Below are 24,732 nucleotides of genomic sequence, written 5' to 3'. Positions count from 1 at the left end.
TGTTTGGCTCCTAAACAGGGAAAGTAACTTCAAGCACTTGAAAGATCTGGGCGCCCCACCCCCCACAGCCTCCACCTTGCTGGTGCTCTTCCCCCCTTCCCCGTGTTGCAGCTTTATATTAGAATGATGGAATGACTGTACAGATATGGGTGACAACTGGTGGCAGGAAGCCCATAGTTATGCAGAGCATTTCGGTAAAGTGTGGAACTTTGTTAACCTTTCCACCTTTGTCATGGCTTTTACATTTTCCAGGGTGACTATGCACCTCTGCTTTTTAAGTCCATATATAATTTTTTTGTGTGGAATCAACTTTTTGGTAACTGGTTTTATTAATGTTGGTAGATCATTTAAATTTTTATTAAATGACCAATAGTCAAGGTTGTCTATAAGAAATGACAGCAATTGGGAAGATACTTATCAAGAAAATTATAAACCTCGCTATTTCCATTAGCTTGCAGATACTGCTAACTCCTCTACCCCCTAAAGTTCCTTGGCATATACCAAATAGATTAATTGTCGTTCGTAGTTCTAAAAATTTTTCAAGCACTTGTAAAAGCCTCTGAACTGACATTCTGATGGAATTTTAACTTTTAATTTGATTTTAATACTACTTGATTTAAAGCATATTAAATGGACATTTTATTTACCAGGTCGCTTTATTTTTTTTCCCCGATCTAAAGTTTTGATAATTTACTTAACATTTTCTTCCAGGAGAATTGTTTGCACCAATGATTGATGGACAAAACCTGAGCAACATCTTGCTGATAGATGAAGCGCAGCACGTCGATGGTAGTCTGATATTTAAGGAAGTTTCTATGTATGGCTTAACGTCTGACACTGGTGTCTTAGATGGCTGTGATCTTCAAAAGGTTACTTAAATTTAAAAGTCGCCTAGGAAATTTTTTGATAAAATTAATTTTTTTTTATATCTCAAAGGATTCTCTTAAAGCCAGAGTTGTCGGGTTTCAGCTTCAGAGTGGTGCGATATGGAAAGATGTCGGCGAGCTGAACATCAACGCTGAGGTGACTATTGATACCCTCGTGGTGGAAGGAGCAGCAACAGCTACTGCAGACATGTCTGCAGTGAAGGCGGGCAACAAAATAGACGTGATCAACTTCCTAAATTCACTGGTCCTGAAGTCTTCTGATCAAAATATAACTGGTAATTAAGAATTCCTAATTACAGCTATTTAAAACGAAAGCATTGCGTGTGTGGGGGGGGGGGTATTGTAGTACGTAAAATTAGCATATTAAAACTGAAAATTGCTCTAAAGTATTTAACATGAAGGATGTTGAGATTCCTCAAGCACATGCATGTAATTAACATTTTCTTTCTCGCCAGGTATGGTGCACTTTCTTAACGATATGCACTTCACCCACCTTAATGTAGACACGATCAACAGCGTTAATGTCGAAGAATTTCTACGCGTAGGTGTGATGAAAGACGAAAGTGTGGTAAGTAACTATACCTACTTCCTCTGTTTTCACCCAGGACAATACTAGCGATATTCCTGAAATAGATTATGTAGAACAGGATGATAAACTATGCACGATTGCGGTAACTAGTGACATGGTCCTCAGAGAAACTGAAACGAAACAAATCTCCAGGTCCTGATGAACTGGTTTGCAAGGGTGTTAAAGGAATGTAAAGAGGAACTTAGCATACCTTTGGCTAATCTTTTTATCACTACAAACTGGCATAGTGCCTGATAAGTGGAAAATGGCAAATGTAATACCTATTTACAAGGCAGGTGACAGGTCCAATAAACCTTATTTCCATAGTGGGAAAATTTATGGAATCTGTAATTGCCGAAGCAACTCGTAGCCATCTTGATAGGCACATATTGATTGATGAATCTCAACACTGTTTTACAAAGGGGCGTTCCTGTCTTAAGAATATACTAACTTTTTTCAGTAAGATGTTTGAGGAGGTAGATCATGGTAATGAATATGAGTGTATATGGACTTCAATAAGGCTTTCGATAGAGATCCACATCAGAGGCTATTGAGGAAACTTAAGGCACACGTAATAAAAAAAAATTTCTGGTTAAAGGCATGGCTGACAAATAGGCAGCAGAGAATTTCCATAAATGGGGAGAAATCAGAATGGGGGCAACGTCACAAGCGGTGTTCCTCAGGGGTCAGTGTAGAGCCCATTGTTTTTCACAACTTACATAAACGACATTGATGAGTGAATAAATAGCGAAATTTGCTATTTTTGATGACGCCAAAATAGGCCGTCAAATTCATTGTGGACACTAGAGCACTCAAGGATGATTTGAATACACTGATGCAATGGTCGGAGAAGTGGCAGATGCAGTTTAATATTGACAAATGCAAAGTTCTAAATGTTGGACAGGTAAATAACCATGCCACATACAAAGGTAGATCTTAATACTACTGATTGCGAAAAGGATTTAGTTCTGGTTAGCAGTAATCTAAAACAGACAACAGTGCATTAGTGCTCGCAATAAAGCTAACAATTCTTGGCTTCATATCTAGAAGTATAAATAATAGAAGTCCTCAGGTTGTTCAACTCTATATATATCTTCGGTTAGGCCTCATTTAAACTGCTGCTCAGTTCTGGTCACCGTATTACATAATGGATATAAATGCTCCGGATAAACGTACAGAGGAGGATGACAGATCCCATGCATCAGAAATCTTTCCTACGAGGATACTGAGGGCCCTGAATCTGCACTCTCGAAAGGCGTAGAATTATGGGGGATATGATCGAGGTGTAAATGGAAAACAGGAATAAATAAAGGATGTAAATAACGTGCTGAAAATTTCTTGCCAAGACAGGACTCTCAGCAATGGTTTAATGTTGGAAAAATTGATTCAGGAACGATATAGGAAAGCACTTGTTTGGTAGTTGTGGATGAGTGGAACAAACTCCAGAGTACAGTTATTCAGGCTAAAACGTTTTGAAATTTAAAAAATAGGTTAGATAAATGTAAGAGTGGGTGTGGGTGGGTGAGAGTTGGACCTGACTAGCTTGTGCTGCTGGGTCTGGTACCGTGCTCCTTCTTTGAGTGGAGGTGACCAGACTGGGTGGGTCATTGGGCTAATCCCGGGGGGGGGGCACATGGACATGCTCCGCAAGGGTCAGTAGGTCTGTTGCAGTGTTACTTTGTTCTTATATTTTGTTACTTACGTGGGTTTACATTGTAATTAACTTAAACTAAGCTCCCTTAATTTACAGGTAATAAACTGTGATTTGAGCTTCACAAAAGGATTGACTGTAAAGCATGTGGAGGTGAAGTCAGCCGTGTCAGGCGGCAGCAGCGGTGGTGTATTGCTGAACGGTGTCAACATCACTGATGTACACAGTCGTGCAGTCTATGCCGACGGTGGTTCAGTAGAAATTGTGGGAAGGAAAGTCTTCTTAAATGCTTTGTCCGTTCATCACCTGGTTGCTGGTAAGACTTGTATAAATTTTAATCCCCCCTACGCCCCCCCCGGTCATGAATTTTTTAAGTTTAAATTTTCTTTCAAAATGTTTTGAAATTTTAAAACGGTATGTATGCATTAAAAATTTAACTGGCCTATAGGTTTAAAAGTGAAATGGGGATAAAATGCTTATTACCCCCCAAAAAAAGTGTATTTTATATAAACTCTATGGGCTCCATTAAACTTTAATGTATTTGGGTAGGTGCTCACTCCATGGGGAAGTGTAACGGAATGTTTCCTCCGTAATCCATGCGTGTCATAAGAGGCGACTAAAATGCCGGGAGCAAGGGGGCTAGTAACCCCTTCTCCTGTATATATTACTAAATTTAGAAAGGAGGAAGGAAGGTAGCTGCTCTGAGGTATCAGTCCCATGGGCTATGGTATACACGAGTGCAGTGTGACAGTTTGTAACTCAATTATTCATAATCAGTGAACATTTCAAGCTAAAAAGAAAAGCCATATGGCAATTTATCTGCTAATTTTCCTAAAAAGTGAAAATTTAGAACTTGCACAACCCAGATCTAAAGCTTCTATTTTAAATCCCGCCCCCCCCTCTTAAAGTAAGAGGAATTTAAGACTGCAAATTCTTGCTTGCATTCTGTTTAAAGTTGAATCTAATGTAAAAATTGCTTTTAAAGACTTTAACTCCCCCCCCCCCCGCGCATAAAATTTATAAGGTACTTAAGCGCGCGCATATATATATATATATATATATATATATATATATATATATATATAATATATATATATATATATATATACACACACACACATTCATTCATTCATTCATTCATTCATTCATTCTACATTTTTAACAAGTCGGCCGTCTCCCACCGAGGCAGGGTGACCCAAAAAAAGAAAATCCCCAATAAGAAAATACTTTAATCATTCAACACTTTCACCACACTCGCACATAATCACTGTTTTTGCAGAGATGCTCAGATTACACGTTTGCTTCTAAACTGTTGTAAAGATACACAACATATCCCTCCAAACTGCTAATATCCCGAAACCCCTCCTTTAGAGTGCAGGCATTGTATTTCTCATTTCCAGGACTCAAGTCTGGCTATATAAAAATAACCGGTTTCCCTGAATCTTTCACTAAATATTACCCTGCTCACACTCCAACAGATTGTCAGGTCCCAAATACCATTAGTCTCCATTCACTATAGAACACGCCTGCTGGAAGTCCAAGCCCCTCGCCCACAAAATCTCCCTTACCCCTTTCTTCCAACCTTTTCGAGGACGACCCCTACCTTTCCTTCCTTCCCGTACAGATTTATACACTCCACGTCATTCTACTTTGATCCATTCTCTAGATGACCAAACAATCTCAACCCCTCTTCAGCCCTCTGACTAATACTTATAACTCCACACCATATCCTAATTTCCACTCCGAATTTTCTGCATATTTACACCACACATTGCCCTACAGGGCAGCTCCACTGCCTCCAACCACCTCCTTGCTGCTGCATTTACAACTCAAGCTTCACACCCATATAGTGTTGGTACTACTATACTTTCATACATTACCTTCTTCGCCTCCATAGATAGCGTTTGTCTCCACGTATACCTCAATGCACCACTTTTTTTTTTTCTCCTCCCCTCGTCAATTCTATGATTAATCTCATCCTTCATAAATTCATCCGCCGACACGTCAACTCCCAAGTATCTGAAAACATTCACTTCTTCCATACTCCTCCTCCCCAATTTGATATCCAATTTTTCTTTATCTAAATCATTTGATACCCTCATCACCTTACTCTTTTCTATGTTCACTTCCAACTTTCTACCTTCACACACTCCAAGCTCATCCACTAACCTTTGCAATTTTTCTTTAGAATCTCCCATAAGCATAGTATCAGCAAAAAGCAACTGCATAAATTCCCATTTTGTACTCGATTCCCCATAATTTAATCCCACCCCTCTCCTTCTCCCGAACACCCTAGCATTTACTTCTTACAACCCCATCTATAAAAGTATTAAACAACCATGGTAACATTACACATCCCTGTCTAAGAACTACATTTACCGGGAAGTAGTCTTCCTCTCTTCTACACATCCTAACCTGAGCCTCATTATCCTCATAAAAACTTTACAGCATTTAGTAACTTGCCACCTATTCCATATACTTGCAACATCTGCCACATTGCTCCCCTATCCCCACTATCATATGCCTTTTCTAAATCCATAAATGCAATAAAAACTACCTTTATCTAAATACTGTTCACATATTTGCTTCAGTGTAAACACGATCTACACATCCCCCTACCCATTCTGAAACCTTGTTCATCCACAATCCTACATTCTTGCCTCTAATTCTTTAATTATAACCCTACCGTACACTTCTCCTGGTATACTCAGTAAACTTATTACTCTAATTTTTTTATGATCTTTTATCCCCCTTCCCTTTATATAAAGGGACTATACATGCTCTCTGCCAATCCCTAGGTACCTTCCCCTCTTTCATACATTTATTAAACAAAAATACCAACCACTCCAACACTGTTCACCCTGCTTTTAACATTTGTCATGATCCCGTCAGTTTCAGCTGCTTTACCCCCTTTCATTCTATGTAATGCCTCGCACACCTCTCCGACACTCGCATCCTGTTCATTCCTAAAAGATGGTATACCTCCCTGGCCAGTGCATGAAATTACCGCTTCCTTTCTTCGTCGACAAAAGTTCCTAAAAATATCCTCGCAGTCTACCCAAAACCTCCATCTCCCCCATCTACTACTCTCCTCCTGTTTTTAACTGACAAATCAATTTCTCTAGGCTTTCTTAATTTGTTTAACTCAATTTTTTTTTTTTCATTAAAATTTCTTGAGTGCCTCTCCCACTATCATCTGCTCTCCTTTTGCGCTCTCACCGCTCTTCCTTTCTTTTGCTCTCCATATACTCGACTCTTCTTAAAACACTTCTGCCTTGTAAAAACCTCTCATAAGCTAACTTTACCACACCCTTTACTTCATCATTCCACCAAACACTCCTCTTTCCTTCTGCACCCACCCTCCTATAACCACAAACTTCTGCCCCACATTCTAATACTGAATTTTAAAAAATATTCCAACCCTCTTCAACCCCCCCCCCCACTACTCGTACTTGCACCAGCCCACCTTTCTGCCAATAGTTGCTTATATCTCACCCGAACTTACTTCCTCCCTTAGTTTATACACTTGCACCTCTTGCTTGTTGCCATTTTCCTCTTATCCCATCTACCTCTTACTCTAACTGTAGCTACAACTAAATTATCAGATATATCAGTTGTCCCTCTAAACATGTACATCCTGGAGCCTACCCATTAACCTTTTATCCACCAATACATAATCTAACAGACTACTTTCATTACGTGCTACATCATACCTTGTATATTCTCTTTTTCATAAAGTATGTATTACTTATTACCAAACCTCTTTCTACACATAGCTCAATTAAAGGCTCCCAATTTTCATTTACGCCTGGCACCCCAAATTTACCTACTCCCTCCAACATTTTTGCCCACTTTAGCATTGGAATCCCCAACCACAAGTACTCTCACACTTTGTTCAAAACTCCCCACGCATTCCCAAAATCTCTCTCCTCTACACCTCTCTCTTCTCTAGGTGCATAAAAGCTTATTATAACCCGCTTTTCACATCCATCCTTTATTTTACTCCACATAATCCTTGAATTAATACATTTAATATTCCCTCTTTTCCTGCCATAACTTATCCTTCAACATTATTGCTGCTACTTTAGCTCCAACTCGAATTGAAACCCCTGACCTAATCCCATTTATTCCTCTCAACTGAAATTCTCCTACTCCATTCAGCTTTTCACTTAAAGCCAGGACATCCAGCTTCTCATTCATAACATCCACAATCATTTATTCGCACAACATCCATGCACATTCAGACGTCCCACTTTGACAATTTTCTAATTATTCTTTAGTAATTATTACAGGAAAAGGGGTTACTAGCCCATTGTTCCCGGCATTTTAGTTGACTTTTAAAACACGCATGGCTTACGGAGGAAAGATTCTTATTCCACTTCCCCATGGATATAAAAGGAAAAGTAATAAGACTAAAAGCTATTAGGATAAAATCAATGAAAACTGAGTGTATATACATAAACGTGTACATGTATGTGTAGTGTTACCTAAGTGTAAGTAGTAGTAAGACGTACCTGTCCGTCTCAAATATGCAAGATAACAAAAGACACCAGCAATCCTATCTTGTAACAGTCATAGGCCTTCGTTTTACTCCCTTGGCAGTACGGTAGTACTCCCCTGGGTGGTTGCTGTCTACAAACCTACTACTATATACTTCTTGAAGCAGATCAAATGCTATTCTCTCTTAGTTTTTTATTTTAATAAATTTCTTCCTATCTCCACTAATGGTGGAAGTTTGAATCCAACCAGGTAAGTAGTTCTCCAGTAACTGGTCCCAGTCACTGAAATTACGAGGTTTATTATTCTTCGGGCTAAGTGAATCTATAGTATTTTGACGTCTACCAGAAACATTAATTAGTTGTCGGACGAATCATTACTTTAGAAACCCACTAGTGGTGAAAATTTGAAGCTGATGAGCCATAATGCAGTTATGGCACGAATTTGATTCAAAGTGCCTTAACTATTTTACTAAATTTTTAACCACTCGCGCACCCCTCCCCCCCCCCCCCCCAACAAAAGATGGGTACTATCCTGGCTGTAAGATGCATCGGAAATTTGTAACTCGTCTAAAAAGGTAATTTAAAGTAGATTTAACGATAAAACATAATTTCGCAATTTTTACACTAATCTGCAGCTACTCTTAAATTTCGCTCTCCGCCGTCGAATTAAAACTCGCTGCTGCTTCAATGTTCTCAACTTTGCAGCTGAGTTTGAAATTCATTCCAGGATCCTGGGAATGAGGTCAAAAACTTTGGTCATAGGGCACATTTCTCTTGTTTAAAGAATCTAGTTCCTAATTATCTTAAACGAGAACTGAAAATACGAAGCCTATTGGATGAGGCATCCTTGATTTTAAAGTAAAAAGGGGAGGCCAGTCTACTCACGATGGCGGAGGGAACACGCAGGTGCGTCAACACTGTCTGCCTGGACCTAGTGACTGGCTTAATAGTCAGAATACTCATCTATTGTTGACGGCGATCCTCAGACACGTATGGGATTGCTAATGAAGATCTTTATGGAGTAGCTTTAAATGGCAATTCAAGATTGTTCAAGTTCAGACAATGCGCCACTTACGAAAACATGGTGGCTAAGTACCTGGATGTGCTGAAAACAGTCACCCTGGCGTTACTTTTCGTCTTCGAGATCTCTCGCTATTACACCTGGGTGAAAGTGCGCAACGTTCCGTTTGAGGCGGACGAATGCGATTTACGGAATGTTTGAACGGTATGGTACTGTGCATATGGCGACATTGGGACGATGGCGTGACGGTCCCCTTGTTGGTATGCCAGAAGGGTCGTTTTCTCTGAATGTCCCCTAAACACCCGAAACCGTCGTATGTGGCCATGGAGGACTTCCGAACGCAAGTATATGTAACGTATTCAGGTCCAAGGCGTACGTGCAGACTTTGTGGGACGTACGATCTACATTGCAGCACAATGCCCTACGAGGAGTGGAAGAACAGAGGTTGCAACGAGGATAGATGGGGCAGCAGCGCCGCAGTCATACGCTGTGGCCAGAGCGTGCATCTTGGACTGGAAAACTGTGGAGTGAGGAGGTCGAGGGGGAACAAGAGGAGTCATCTGTTTGGCTCTACCTGGCATAGGGGAAAATGAAGGCTTGGTGTCGGCGATATCAGAGGTGGTATCCGTACCTCCCCAGGATATTATGGAGGCATCCCTTCAAGAGGCTTTGACTGTTTTGTTAGATGCTTCGGCGTACGATGGAAATCGGGGAGGAATGGAGGATGCAAGCACACGGGAGTAGGGAGGTGACATAGGGCCGGTTGCGGAACAGCAGGTTGTCATTGTGGCGGTACACAGGGATAATAGTTCAGAGGACGATATGATCATTGATCGTAGTTGCCGCAAGAGGGCTGCGGTGATAACGGATAGTGACTATGTTTTAGCTCCCGGCCAAAGATCTTGAAAAAAAGCATGGAAAGAGACCCGTCGAGATACAGGCGGATCTAAGTGTTCAGCATGAGAAAGGAGACTGCATAGGGGGGCGTGGGGGAAGGGGAGAGTGCTGCAAGGGCGTTAAGAATGTAGAGATATCTAAGGGTAAACCGCCAATGAAATCTTCAGGTGCATTACTTTAAATATTAACGGATTAAAGTAGATTAATAAGCGCAAATGTTTAGAGATGCTATGAAGGAAATACGTTCCTGATGTAGTGTTTTTACAGGAACATAATTATAAATCTTTCAGGAATTATCAATTCCCCTATTGTGGTGTACATGGGTTGTTCTAGTAGATTGAAAGGTGTGGCAGTGTTAATAAAAGATGTTGGCCCGTTTTCTCTACAGAAATGAGATTGGAGAGGAGAGGGGAGGGTGGTTGGTGCATGGGGTGGGGTGCAAGTGGGATTCATTGGTGTTTACGTGTAGACAGCCTGTACAGACAGCCCATGCTGTCTGCCAGCTTAGTTCATATTTCGCGCTATGCTGGTGCTGCCACCTAAACCTTCCCACTTCAGTATGCCCAGACTTGCCTCACCCTCACTCACACAGCGGCCTGGCATCAACACACAAGGCCTCCCAGCTCTCTCGTGGGCATGGCCCTCCCGGGCCATGGGCACAACACACAAGCCTGTGTAACCCACCACTACTTATCAATAAACAAAGAAGCCTCCAAAGAGTTTATCATTTACTACCCGCTTGCAGCACCTACCATACAAACCCGTTATATACGGGCCAGCGGAAAGTGATATGCGTATTAAAAATGTTTTTTCTAGGGACGTTTTGGTGTACCATTTAAGGTCGTTGCCAGGCGTAACAATTATTGGGGAGACTGGAATTGCATTGATCGTCGCAAAGATGTAGAGCCTAGAGGACGGGGTATTTTTTTCGGGGGATTTACAGTGTGAATGTTATGGATGTGGGGGGAGGGGATGAGGTAGAGGGGGGACTGCACACGTTTATTAGGAAGGAGCATGCAGCGAGATTGGATCGAATATATGTTCGCTTCATATGTGAGTTACTCTGATCATAGAGGAGTTATGGCGGATGTGTATTGGGTGGGATTACCAAGGCGTTGGAGGTTCCTGGAAAATGAATGTTGGGTTAATGCATAAAAAAGGTTTAAGGGAGTCATTTGCGAGTGTGGAAGGATTGGTGGAATGAATGTCGGGTAGGGGATGACGTTATCGAATGGTGGGACACAATCGGAAAAAGGAAGGCGAGGGATTTTTATCAGAAGAGTGGTGTAGAACGGAGAATGCAATATGGGGTTTTGCACTATCTGGAAGGACAACTGCAGGAATGTTATGTGAATGGCAGGGGGGTGTATCCGGTGGCTGAAATTGAAAGTTTAAAAAAACTAATTGGGGATATCCACAATCATAACTTTGATGCGGTCCAGATAGCGAGTGGTATAAATGAAATATTATGGGGTGATCGTCCTTCGTCGTTTGTTTTAAGGGAGCAGGGCAAGCGTCGAAGGGAGACAGAAATAATGGAATTGGAAGTTCAGGAGCAATTGGGAACATATCGTAGGGGACAACTCATTACGTCCACTGAGGGCATGGGATGCTATGTAGATGCACCTCTTCAAGGGGGGCTCCTTGGCGTGGTGAAGAGGCTCTTGGTCTGAGGAATTAGCCCTGTCGGTCTTCTTCCTCAGACCGAACCTAATTACCCCCCATTCTCCCCTCCCCTATCCCATCCTCCCCATCCTCCCCTTTTTCCATTCCTCCTCCTCCTCCTCACCCCTCCCTTTTGCCCTTCCTCTTTTTAGCCTTCGTGATTTCTCCCACAGGCGCGCTAGTTCCTAGGTAGGGGAAAGGACACCGGGGTCCATCCCATTCCGTTGAGGTTTCTTGGCGGTGGCGTAGTTTGCCGTGGAATCTGGATTGCCTAGGGATGTCCCGATCCCTCTCCGGTATCCCGGAGTAGCTTTGGGTGTCTTTTGGGCGACGGGTGTATCTCTGGAAGCCACCTTTCGGATTCCGGGGGTGGTGGCTGAAGGAGGTATGCTTTGTGGCGGATATCCGGCCGCCCTCTCTTTTGTCCACCGAGGTAGCTCGGCAGATGTGAGGTTGCTATCCCAGATTGCTGGTTTACTGCATGAAGGGTAGGGTATGGCACGGGTTCCATGCTGCATCTGCGCTACTAGCGGTGTCGAGTCCTCTTGGGCGCGGAGGGAGATTTCTGGCCCTTTCATTCCTCCTAGGAACTATCCCTCCCCGGTCCCCCCTTTTTTTTCTTTTTTTTATTTTTATTTTCTTTTCTTTTTTTTTTCTTAAAAACAAAAAGAAAGAAGTAACCTAACCATGGCAGCCCTAGTCCATGAACCTGGTACCCCCGGGCCCCTTCTTGATACCGCACCCCGTTCTGACCCCGCCTCATCTTTGGACCACTCTTCAGACATTCCTCATGCCTCTGTACCTATTGCCGGTGCTGTTTCCTCACCCGCTTCAGGTACTGAGGCCTCGACTGACTCCTTCGATTTATCAGACCTTCGCTCTCCTCTGACTATGCTTCCGGCCTCTCCCTCTACGGTGCGGCAATTTTCAAATCGCCGACCCGTTCCACGTCGGACCAACTCTGGTCCCACGCCTAAACGTCAACGACAATTACCTGCTGATGATACTTCTCCACCTTCACCTTCTCGTTCTTCTCAGAAACGATCGACACGTCCTTCACTACCTTTCCACGCTCAGTTTCAGACTGAACAGTGGACTAAATTCTTCACTTTACGACCAACTTCCTCTACTGCCTATCTTTCTGACCATAGTATTGGCAAGGCACTCCTACGCCATGTTGGTAAAGATATTTCTTTTCATGCTCTTAAGAGCGGTACGCGCATCATTACCGTACAGAATGCTACCCAGGCTCGTGAGCTCTCTCGTCTTACCCATATAGATACTGTTCCTGTCACCCTTGAAAAACATCATTCCCTCAATTCTTGTAGTGGTACCGTTATTCTGCCCCATACCATAGTTCAACAAAATTTCCAGACATGTGGCACCGACATTCTTGAACACCTGGAACTCCAAGATCTCCCAATCCTCAAGGTAGACACTTACGTTCTTCCTGCCCGTGGGCGGAGACGATACCCTAGCAATGTGGCTCGTTTAACTTTTGACAGCCGAGAACTCCCATCCTCCGTTTATATAGCAGGACATCGGTTACAAGTTCGAAAGGTGATCCCTACACCACAACAGTGTAGAAATTGCTGGCGATTTGGCCATCCAGCGAAATATTGCAGATCTATCGCCGAATGCCCAGTCTGTGGTGCCGATGACCATTCTAATACGTCTTGCAATCGATCTCCCTCTTGCCTTAACTGTCATGAGGCTCACCCTTCGTACTCTCGCCGTTGTCAGGTCTATTTAAACGAGCGGGAAATCCGTTACCTCAAAGAGACAGAAGGTCTCCCTTATGCCATGGCAGTTTCTCATCTCCGCCTCCAAGGGAGACTCCCACGTGTTTCTTATTCCCGTGTTTCAAAACGTCCCCCCACTTCTGGTATCCCATCTTCTACACCCACCTCTGTGGTTACCTCTCCCATAATCACTCCTGTATCTAATCCTTTTGCTGTCCTCGGCTCAGACGTCCCTACTTCAACGCCTCAGTCTAATCTCGCTTCTTCGAGTTCTCTCTTACAAGCCTCAGTATCGACGAGACCTCGTACGACACCTCTTCCCAATCGTCCCTCTACTTCTCAAAAGTCAAAAAAAGGTCCGGTAACACCTCCTACCCATCTTCCACCTCCTCATTTTACCCTCCCTGTCTCTGTCCCTAGTTCTTCCCCTCTCACTGGCTCAGTTACAAGTGCAGAGGTTCACCCTCCTCCTCGTAATGTACCTTCCTCCCCTGTTCCCTCCCAAGTTTCTTCCTCTTCTGCCACCTCCCAGGTTCCTGTCTCTTCTGTCCCCTGCCACGCTTCTCCAGTTCCCTCCACCCTTTCGCCCCCCCGTACCTTGGTACAGTCCAATACAGTTCCAATCTTTACTCATCCTCCCCCTACCATTCCCAATATTGTCTCCCATACGACATCTCTGAATTCCGAAACACTTGAAGCAATCTCTGAATATATTGCAGAGACCAAACCATCAATGGACACTGATCCACCTTCCGCTCTTCCTCTCTCCTCTGCTCCATCTGCGCAACTCCTTTCTTCACAACGCACAGTTCCTTCGCTGCTTGAACATTTTCCACTGCCTCCGCATGTGGACTTTTCTAACCCTTCTAGTCCGTAGGAACCCTTACCTGCGGATTTCAAGTATCTTTATCATTGCCAATCATGGCCTTTTTACAGTGGAATATACGCGGCCTCAGGGGTAATCGGGGTGAGCTTCAGATGTTACTCTCCCAGTTTGCCCCTGTTGGTGTTTGCTTACAGGAACCAAAATTACACTCTGCTGTTATTTCTCACATCTCAGGCTATAATTTATTGTATTCTTCAGATCCTTTTCCTGATGGGACCTTTAATGAAAGTGCCCTTCTTCTCCGCACTGATATTCCGTACCATCAGCTATTTGTTCATACTTCGCTGCATTACACAGCAGCCCGTATCCACTTACATAGGTGGTATACGCTCTGTTCTTTATATCTCTCTCCTTCTCGGGCATTATCTATTCCGGATTTTGCCTTCCTTGTTTCGTCATTACCGCCACCGATTCTGTTACTTGGTGATTTTAATGCCCACCATTTCCTCTGGGGAGGGTCTCACTGTGATTCCCGTGGAATTCAGTTAGAGGCTTTTCTTGCCACCCACCCCCTCCATGTTTTAAATACAGGTACTCACACCCATTTTGATCCTCGGACTCATACTCTCTCTTGCATCGATCTCTCAGTTTGCTCTTCCTCCGCCGCATTAGACTTTACTTGGTCTGTTCTCCCGGACTTACATGACAGTGATCATTTCCCAATCATTCTTACTTCCCCTTCATATTCGCCACCTCTTCGCACCCCACGCTGGCAATTTAATCGGGCAAATTGGAACCTTTACTCACACCTGACTGTTTTTAAAGAGGTTCCTTCTTCGTCCTCCATCGATGAGCTTTTACACCTCTTCTCGTCCTCCGTTTTCACCGCAGCTTCTCATTCTATACCCCAAACTTCGGGCAGGCATTCTCAGAAATGCGTGCCTTGGTGGTCTCCTGCTTGTGCTCGTGCAGTATGTTTGAAACGCGCTGCATGGGGCAGGTACCGGTACAATAGAACCACAGAGCGACTCCTTGATTTTAAACAGAAGCGTGCGATCGCTCGCCGTGTCATCCGTGACGCTAAACGCACTTGCTGGCGAGATTGTCTCCACCATCACCTCTGCTTCCTCTATGAGTGCAGTCTGGAAAAAAGTACGAAAACTGAGTGGTAAATATTCTCCTGACCCGGCTCCTGTTCTGCGGGTTGCCGGTGTTGATATAGCAAACCCACTAGATGTTGCCAATGAAATTGGCAATCATCTGGTCCGTATTTCTCAGGGACTCCATCTATGCCCCTCATTTCTTTCCTCAAAGTCTGCCAGAGAGTTAGCACCCTTGGACTTTTCTTCTCTCAGAGAAGAACAGTATAATGTGCCTTTTACACTTCAAGAACTGGAGGCAACACTCTCAGCTTGTCGATCATCGGCAGCTGGGCCCGACGACATTCATATTCGTATGCTACAACATTTACATCAGTCAGCCCTTGCAGTCCTATTACACCTTTACAATCTTATTTGGTCACAAGGAGTTCTTCCACAGCTGTGGAAATCCGCCATTGTTCTCCCTTTCCGCAAACCAGGCACTACGGGACATGAAACCTCCCACTATCGTCCCATTGCTCTTACCAGTGCAGTTTGCAAAGTAATGGAACGTCTAGTAAATAGACGTTTAGTGTGGTATTTAGAGACACACAACAGTCTCTCCACTCGTCAATATGGCTTTCGTAAGGGACGTTCTACCATAGACCCCTTACTGCGCTTGGATACGTATGTTCGTAATGCCTTTGCGAATAACCACTCAGTTATTGCCATATTTTTTGACCTTGAGAAGGCATATGACACAACTTGGAGGTATAATATTTTAGCCCAAGCCCACTCCTTAGGCCTTCGAGGCAATCTACCATCCTTCCTTAAGAACTTTTTAACTGACAGGCATTTCCGTGTTCGGGTTAATAATGTGCTCTCCCCGGACTTTGTCCAAGCTGAAGGTGTCCCCCAGGGATGTGTTCTGAGCACAACACTTTTTCTCCTTGCTATTAATGATTTGGCCTCTAGTCTTCCATCAAATATTTGGTCATCACTCTATGTTGATGACTTCGCTATTGCCTGTGCAGGCGCTGACTGTCACCTCCTTACAGTTTCTCTCCAGCATGCAGTCGACCGTGTTTCCAATTGGGCCACCACACATGGGTTTAAATTTTCCAGCACTAAAACCCACCAAATCACTTTCACTAGACGCTCTGTCATCTCTGATCATCCTTTGTACCTCTATGGCTCACGTATCCCTGAACGTGATAGTCAAGTTTCTGGGCCTCCTCTTTGATCGTAGGTTATCCTGGAAACCTCACATTACCTCTCTGAAGGCAACTTGTCACAGCCGGCTGAACCTTCTTAAAACCCTTGCTCATCTTTCGTGGGGAGCTGATCGTCGAACCCTCCTTCACCTACATTCCACCCTTATTTTATCGAAACTTGATTATGGTGACCAGATCTATTCAGCGGCATCTCCTGCTACTCTCTCTAGCCTTAACCCCATTCATCCCCAAGGATTACGTTTATGCCTTGGTGCTTTTCGCTCTTCCCCTGTCGAAAGCCTCTATGCAGAAGCGAACGTTCCATCCTTGTCCGATCGCCGTGATGCCCATTGCCTGCGCTACTATGTACGCTCTCATGATCTCCGCAATCCTTCCATTTATAGAATGGTCACTGATATTAGTAGACATTCTTTATTTGTTCGCCGCCCCTGCTTACTCCGTCCCTTCTCTCTTCGCCTTCATTCGCTCTTGTCTTCTCTTCAACTACCACCTTTCTATGTACATGTAGCATCTCACTTTTCCCTACCCCCCTGGGAGGTCCCAGCTGTTCGAGTCTGTTCTTTCTCCCTCCCTTGCTCGAAAGCCCAACTGTCTACGGTCGCTTCCCGCTCTCTTTTTCTTGACCACTTTCACTCTCATTCTCATGCCATTGCTGTGTACACAGATGGCTCTAAGTCTTCTGACGGCGTAGGATTCGCAGCAGTGTTTCCGGACAGCGTCGTACAAGGGCATTTACTATCTTCAGCTAGTATTTTTACTGCTGAATTATATGCCATCCTTACAGCACTTATCCGTATTGCATCTATGCCTGTGTCATCATTTGTGGTTGTCTCAGACTCCCTTAGTGCTTTACAGGCTATACAAAAATTTGATACACCTCACCCCTTAGTCCTCCGTATCCAACTTTGGCTACGCCGCATCTTTACTAAGCATAAAGATATTGCTTTTTGTTGGGTCCCTGGTCATGTTGACGTACAGGGCAATGAACAGGCAGACACTGCTGCGCGGTCAGCAGTACATGACCTACCAGTTTCTTACAGAGGTATTCCATGTACGGACTATTTTGCTGTAATATCTTCCCACCTTCACACCCGTTGGCAACAACGTTGGTCTACTATGCTCGGCAACAAACTTCAGTCTATTAAACCGAGTATAGGTTACTGGCCGTCTTCTTATCACCAGTGTCGAGGTTGGGAGACTACTCTCTCCCGTCTTCGCATTGGCCATACTCGTCTTACTCATGGATATCTCATGGAGAGGCGTCTTGCTCCTCTCTGTGAGAATTGCCAAGCTCCATTATCAGTCAGCCACATTCTGTTGGACTGCCCACTTTATCAACGAGCACGCAGAATTTACCTCTGTCGTCGTCTTCGCCCCGCTGCTCTCTTTACCTTCCCTTCTCGCTGATGGACCCACCTTTCATCCGGACTCTCTTATTGACTTTTTGACAACGACTGACTGACTTCACAAATTCTGATACTTTCAGCCCTTTCTACTTGTATCTCTTGCTACCCTCTACCCCCGTACTATCCCCTGCCCCGCTGTTTTCTGTAACCTGCTGATCATCCCCCCTCCCTCCTGCCATCCAATTCCCTTGCTTCCTTCCCTACCCTGCAGCGCTGTATAGCCCTTGTGGCTTAGCGCTTCTTTTTGATTATAATAATAATAATAATAATAATCCCCCCTCCCTCCTGCCATCCAATTCCCTTGCTTCCTTCCCTACCCTGCAGCGCTGTATAGCCCTTGTGGCTTAGCGCTTCTTTTTGATTATAATAATATGTAGATGCATGGTATGAAGCGCAATACAAAAAAGTGGGAATTTCAAAAGTAATAGACATGGGTGAATGTGAATGTTGTGATCTTGAGATGAAGGATCGAATGAATTTGAACGGACCTATAAGTGAGGAGGTTAGAATAGCTGTTGAGAGTATGAATGCTGGGAAATCACCGGGGATCGATGGTATCCCATGTGATTTCTATAAGGAAAACTGGGAATGTCTCCGTGAATTTTTAGTTTTATTTAATGCTATGAAAGATAGTGGACGACTCGGGGTACAACAAAAAACAGATGTTGTGGTTATGATTCCGAAAAAGGCGTCGGGGAAACTGTATACATAACTATAGGTCGATATCATTGTGTGGCGATTATAAAATTTTTGCAAAAGTGCTAGGTAATAGGATTAAGAGGGTGTTAGAGAAGGTATTGGATGAAGGGCAATATGGGGTACCCGGGAGATCAACGTGTGGGTCAAGGCATAATACATGGGCTTATTGAGGGAAGTGGGAAGGGAAAGGCAGGGGGAATATTGGCTCTGGACTGGCACGAGGCATACGATTGTGTGGAGCGTGAGGCTTTGTGGAAAATTATGCAGTGGAAAGGATTTGGGAAAGAAATGGTAAGCTGGGCAATGGCTTTGTATGAGCAAGCTACGTTTAAGGTACAGGTAAATGGCAGGTTGGGGAAATTAGTTGGAATGCAAAGGGGTTTGAGACAGGGGTGTCCTGTGTCGCAGATTCTGTTTGCATTAATTCAGGACCCTTTTTTCAGGGCTGCATGGGGGAGTGTAAGAGTGAGAGGCGAGGGGGGGGGGGTAAACACAGGAATCGTAGGATATGTGGACGACACTAAGATTTTATACAGGGGATCACAGGATTTACGAAAAGTAAGTGAATTGGTTGATCTTTTCGGGAGAGCAACGGGGATGACGGTTAATAAGGAAAAGTCCATGCTTATGCGTGTGGGGGATTATATCCGGGGGGGGGACTTAGGTCAGGAGGAAGGTTGGTCTTTAGTTAACAAAATTAAGGTATGTGGGATCGTCCATATGAGGAATATTCAGGAAACGAGGAAGGTTAATTCTAGAGAGGCTGTGGATAGGGTTTTAGGACGATTGGCGGGACTGCGTGCAGGGAGCTTGTCTTTGCATCAGCGTGCAATCGTGGCGAATGTGCTTTTGTTTGGAAAGTTGTGGTATGTATGTATCCGTTAGTCCAGTGCGATGAGAAAAGGTTATTGAAGCGTGTATTTCGATATCTCTGGGGTTCTGGATATGACGGGTTAGCGAGAGATGTTGTGTATTTGCCGACTCGTCGGGGTGGACTGGGGTTAATGAACCTGCATACGCGAATGTTAGGCATGTATGTATGTATGTAAAACAATAGTTATTTGAGGGAGGGTCGGGGGGGCAGGTACAGGTTTGACGGGGATTCGAAGGGATTTGGTACGTTGGGTAAATGGCGGGATCATGAAAGATGCGAGAACATGTTGAGGGTATTAACTTCTGCAAGGATGCCTTGTAGGATCAAGATTGGAAAATTGGCATTGGTGGGAGGTAGGGAGGGGGTGGTTAGAGTACAGGGCATATTTCCGATGTATGCATGGCATGATATTTGGGGACGTCTGACGAAGTTACGATTGAGGGTCGGGGTACGGGAGGTAATGTACAAATTTCTTCATAATATATTGCCGTGCGGGGAAGTGTTAGCGAATAGGCGTGTGCAAGGGGGGGGGGGAGAGCGTTGTGCGTGTGGGGAGATCGACTGCGTATCATGCAGTGTATTTTTGAGATAGGAATCGGTGAGGGTGTGGTTTAGCAGGGTTTTACATATGGTGGGGGAATTAGTGTTTTAAGAGCGTTAAGTTTAGATGGGGGGGGGGGAGAAAGTAGGGTTGCTGGTGCAGAACGCAATGGGATATTTAGTTACGGATTTTGTATATATTTCATGGGTTTATAGACACTTACCAGTAAGAGGATCAGGGCGTTGGCAGCGGTTTTCTATGGTACACAGCAGCGGAATAAGAATATTGCTGGAAGCAAATGGCTTTTGACTTTTTCGGAGGGATATTGCAGATTTCATTTAAGGGATTTATGGGCTTTAATACAGTAAGGGGTAGACGTGGCTTGTCTCTTTGGCGTTTGGGAGGGTATGACTGTTGGACTTGGTATGGTGAGGAATTGTCTGGATGCTGGGTAGAAGTGGATATGGTAGGTTGATGGAGTATAAAAAAGACTGAAATAGGGTTTTCACATGTAATTAATTAATTGGAGGATTATAGTATGCCAAGCGAGCAGGTTTCATGAAATGTATGATTACCCCCATATAATAAATCACTAATGTATCAGTGTACCTTATGTAAGAATGATACTTGTACACATGATGCTGGGTTTGAAATAAAAGTTGGGTCCTGATGTTATTTGGCGTTAGTCTATAATTGTTATTGGCAGATCATTGATGTGATCTTGGTTTTATGATATTGCATCGATAATAAAATATTAATGATTGTTATGTACGGATTTTGAAGTGAGATGGTTACAGGTAATGTATTATTATTATAATCAAAAAGAAGCGCTAAGCCACAAGGGCTATACAGCGCTGCAGGGTAGGGAAGGAAGCAAGGGAATTGGATGGCAGGAGGGAGGGGGGATGATCAGCAGGTTACAGAAAACAGCGGGGCAGGGGATAGTACGGGGGTAGAGGGTAGCAAGAGATACAAGTAGAAAGGGCTGAAAGTATCAGAATTTGTGAAGTAAGTCAGTCGTTGTCAAAAAGTCAATAAGAGAGTCCGGATGAAAGGTGGGTCCATCAGCGAGAAGGGAAGGTAAAGAGAGAGCAGCGGGGCGAAGACGACGACAGAGCTAAATTCTGCGTGCTCGTTGATAAAGTGGGCAGTCCAACAGAATGTGGCTGACTGATAATGGAGCTTGGCAATTCTCACAGAGAGGAGCAAGACGCCTCTCCATGAGATATCCATGAGTAAGACGAGTATGGCCAATGCGAAGATGGGAGAGAGTAGTCTCCCAACCTCGACACTGGTGATAAGAAGACGGCCAGTAACCTATACTCGGTTTAATAGACTGAAGTTTGTTGCCGAGCATAGTAGACCAACGTTGTTGCCAACGGGTGTGAAGGTGGGAAGATATTACAGCAAAATAGTCCGTACATGGAATACCTCTGTAAGAAACTGGTAGGTCATGTACTGCTGACCGCGCAGCAGTGTCTGCCTGTTCATTGCCCTGTACGTCAACATGACCAGGGACCCAACAAAAAACAATATCTTTATGCTTAGTAAAGATGCGGCGTAGCCAAAGTTGGATACGGAGGACTAAGGGGTGAGGTGTATCAAATTTTTGTATAGCCTGTAAAGCACTAAGGGAGTCTGAGACAACCACAAATGATGACACAGGCATAGATGCAATACGGATAAGTGCTGTAAGGATGGCATATAATTCAGCAGTAAAAATACTAGCTGAAGATAGTAAATGCCCTTGTACGACGCTGTCCGGAAACACTGCTGCGAATCCTACGCCGTCAGAAGACTTAGAGCCATCTGTGTACACAGCAATGGCATGAGAATGAGAGTGAAAGTGGTCAAGAAAAAGAGCGGGAAGCGACCGTAGACAGTTGGGCTTTCGAGCAAGGGAGGGAGAAAGAACAGACTCGAACAGCTGGGACCTCCCAGGGGGGTAGGGAAAAGTGAGATGCTACATGTACATAGAAAGGTGGTAGTTGAAGAGAAGACAAGAGCGAATGAAGGCGAAGAGAGAAGGGACGGAGTAAGCAGGGGCGGCGAACAAATAAAGAATGTCTACTAATATCAGTGACCATTCTATAAATGGAAGGATTGCGGAGATCATGAGAGCGTACATAGTAGCGCAGGCAATGGGCATCACGGCGATCGGATAAGGATGGAACGTTCGCTTCTGCATAGAGGCTTTCGACAGGGGAAGAGCGAAAAGCACCAAGGCATAAACGTAATCCTTGGTGATGAATGGGGTTAAGGCTAGAGAGAGTAGCAGGAGATGCCGCTGAATAGATCTGGTCACCATAATCAAGTTTCGATAAGATAAGGGTGGAATGTAGGTGAAGGAGGGTTCGACGATCAGCTCCCCACGAAAGATGAGCAAGGGTTTTAAGAAGGTTCAGCCGGCTGTGACAAGTTGCCTTCAGAGAGGTAATGTGAGGTTTCCAGGATAACCTACGATCAAAGAGGAGGCCCAGAAACTTGACTGTATCACGTTCAGGGATACGTGAGCCATAGAGGTACAAAGGATGATCAGAGATGACAGAGCGTCTAGTGAAAGTGATTTGGTGGGTTTTAGTGCTGGAAAATTTAAACCCATGTGTGGTGGCCCAATTGGAAACACGGTCGACTGCATGCTGGAGAGAAACTGTAAGGAGGTGACAGTCAGCGCCTGCACAGGCAATAGCTAAGTCATCAACATAGAGTGATGACCAAATATTTGATGGAAGACTAGAGGCCAAATCATTAATAGCAAGGAGAAAAAGTGTTGTGCTCAGAACACATCCCTGGGGGACACCTTCAGCTTGGACAAAGTCCGGGGAGAGCACATTATTAACCCGAACACGGAAATGCCTGTCAGTTAAAAAGTTCTTAAGGAAGGATGGTAGATTGCCTCGAAGGCCTAAGGAGTGGGCTTGGGCTAAAATATTATACCTCCAAGTTGTGTCATATGCCTTCTCAAGGTCAAAAAATATGGCAATAACTGAGTGGTTATTCGCAAAGGCATTACGAACATACGTATCCAAGCGCAGTAAGGGGTCTATGGTAGAACGTCCCTTACGAAAGCCATATTGACGAGTGGAGAGACTGTTGTGTGTCTCTAAATACCACACTAAACGTCTATTTACTAGACGTTCCATTACTTTGCAAACTGCACTGGTAAGAGCAATGGGACGATAGTGGGAGGTTTCATGTCCCGTAGTGCCTGGTTTGCGGAAAGGGAGAACAATGGCGGATTTCCACAGCTGTGGAAGAACTCCTTGTGACCAAATAAGATTGTAAAGGTGTAATACAGGTAATGTAATTTATGTAACATTTAACAGGTGATCGTGAATGATTCGTGTGTGTATATTATTTTGCTGTCTGGATTAGTTTGTAAATAGTTAAAAATTGTGTAATTTAGTCAAAAGGCATCACGATAAACAATTGTTGGAAAGACGTTGATATAATAAAATGAGGTCTTGGGATTACAGGCTAAAGTTTGTTATAAGGTTTCTGTAATGTGATGTGTATACAGGTATTACATATTTAATCACTTACGTGTGTATGGTTGACTGGCGTGGATGTGTTGCGTGATGGTTTATAGTGGAATACACACTAGGCTTGGGTATGTGTATTGTAATATGTGAAAATGTGTTCGAGCTGGGTATGAATGCGTTGTGAATGTTCATTGGTCCCCTTCTAGTTGTAATTTCACTAGAAATTGGCGAGTTTTGTGGTAGTGTAAAGTTAACATGAAAATAAAAGTTTAAATTTAAGAGTTTCCTGCTTATTGCGGCAAGTATTATTGTGGTATGTTTTTGCAATTTTATTGTAGGTTTAGGTTTCTTTTGTTTAACATTTATAACGTATAATTTAATCCTTCGTATGCTGAATCATCTGTTGCATTTCGCGCAAATAGGTCTTAGTGTACTGTATAACAGGCGTGAAGTGTAGGTTTAGACTTTTTTTTTTTTTTTTTTTTTTTCTCTCTGAGGTGTTATCCTGTTTTCATTGTTAGGTGACGGTATATCCTTTAATACACATGACTGTAACACTTAGGGTATGTTATGGGGTGGCTGGTAGTTCCTTGTATTTGCAAACGGTTCATTATTTTCTTTTATTTATTTGTTTTGTAATGTGTTCTTTTAAATAAAAATACATAAAAAAAAGGGGGGAGGGGTGAGTAATTCCGGCAACCACTTCTCTTCAGGAATACCAAATTCCCGTCGACGGTATTGTAAGCCAGTAAGTTGCGATTTGTTTTCTTTAGAGAATACTTTAGGTACTGACGGTCTCTTGCCTTTATCGGTACTAATAAATTAAAGCTGAACTTTAAACCTGCAGAGTATGTTGGCAGTGTCGCTGTACAGAACCTGGTGGTACCAGCCAGGGAAGTGTCCATGGCTGTTGATTTCATCTTTACTGCTCCAATCATAGTTTTTGGCAATGTTCTGGTTAGTTTATTGTGCAATATAAGCTTCACTTTGCAAGTAGATTAAAATTTTCTGCTAGAAATTAGAATGGATGATTAAAAAAAATGCTGAATTCTTGAATCTCATTTTTGAGCATTAATTTAACATTTTCAGGTGTCTGGGCTGGTTGATGGCATAGATTTGGAAGACTTCTTCTCTACCAGAGCTGTGTTTAATACCACACAAACTCTGTTTGGGTCCTATACATTTGAGGCAATGAGAGTGGAAGGCAAGTGTAAAGTGATAACTGTGAACTTTGTGCTCTGTTTATAATTTGCATTTTATTAACTAAGAAATAACATTTACAAAGTCGTTGAAACCCACAGGTGATCTACAGGTAGAAATGATAAATAATGTGTCTATATCTGACCTGGTACTGAGGTACAGCAGCTCACAGCAGGTAATATCAGGCACAAAGATATTGAATGGTGGTCTCGTTGTTACCGGGGACATCTTCGCCTCAACACTAAATGGTTTAGACCTCTGGAAGCTGAATAATACACTAGTGAGACTAGACCGCAGTGTCACCATAAATACTCCTGTGGTAACTATTATACTTCCTAACTCTGAACATTATTCATGAATGCTCATTAACGTTTTTGAAATTGATTAAAATATCGCTTGATATTAGAAGGTTAAACATTTCTGTATTTTAATTGAGGAATCACATTGCCTCCTCGACTGT

The 24,732-nt window shown here is 43.5% G+C and overlaps 1 protein-coding gene across 1 annotated transcript in view; it reads left to right on the top strand.

Moving 5' to 3' along the window:
* The window catches only part of LOC128690173 (uncharacterized), a 94,113-nt gene that overhangs the window by 49,627 nt on the left and 19,754 nt on the right, over positions 1–24,732 (top strand). Inside the window, exons 26-32 of the mRNA XM_070090433.1 lie at positions 712–869; positions 970–1,162; positions 1,343–1,455; positions 3,206–3,422; positions 23,920–24,029; positions 24,162–24,276; positions 24,374–24,591. Coding sequence (XP_069946534.1) covers positions 712–869; positions 970–1,162; positions 1,343–1,455; positions 3,206–3,422; positions 23,920–24,029; positions 24,162–24,276; positions 24,374–24,591 — 1,124 coding nt within the window. The remainder of the gene's footprint in view (positions 1–711; positions 870–969; positions 1,163–1,342; positions 1,456–3,205; positions 3,423–23,919; positions 24,030–24,161; positions 24,277–24,373; positions 24,592–24,732) is intronic.

Source organism: Cherax quadricarinatus, chromosome 32 (genome assembly GCF_038502225.1).
Source record: "Cherax quadricarinatus isolate ZL_2023a chromosome 32, ASM3850222v1, whole genome shotgun sequence".
Classification (NCBI taxonomy): Eukaryota; Metazoa; Arthropoda; class Malacostraca; order Decapoda; family Parastacidae; genus Cherax; species Cherax quadricarinatus.
This window is presented reverse-complemented; position numbering and strand designations above follow the sequence as displayed.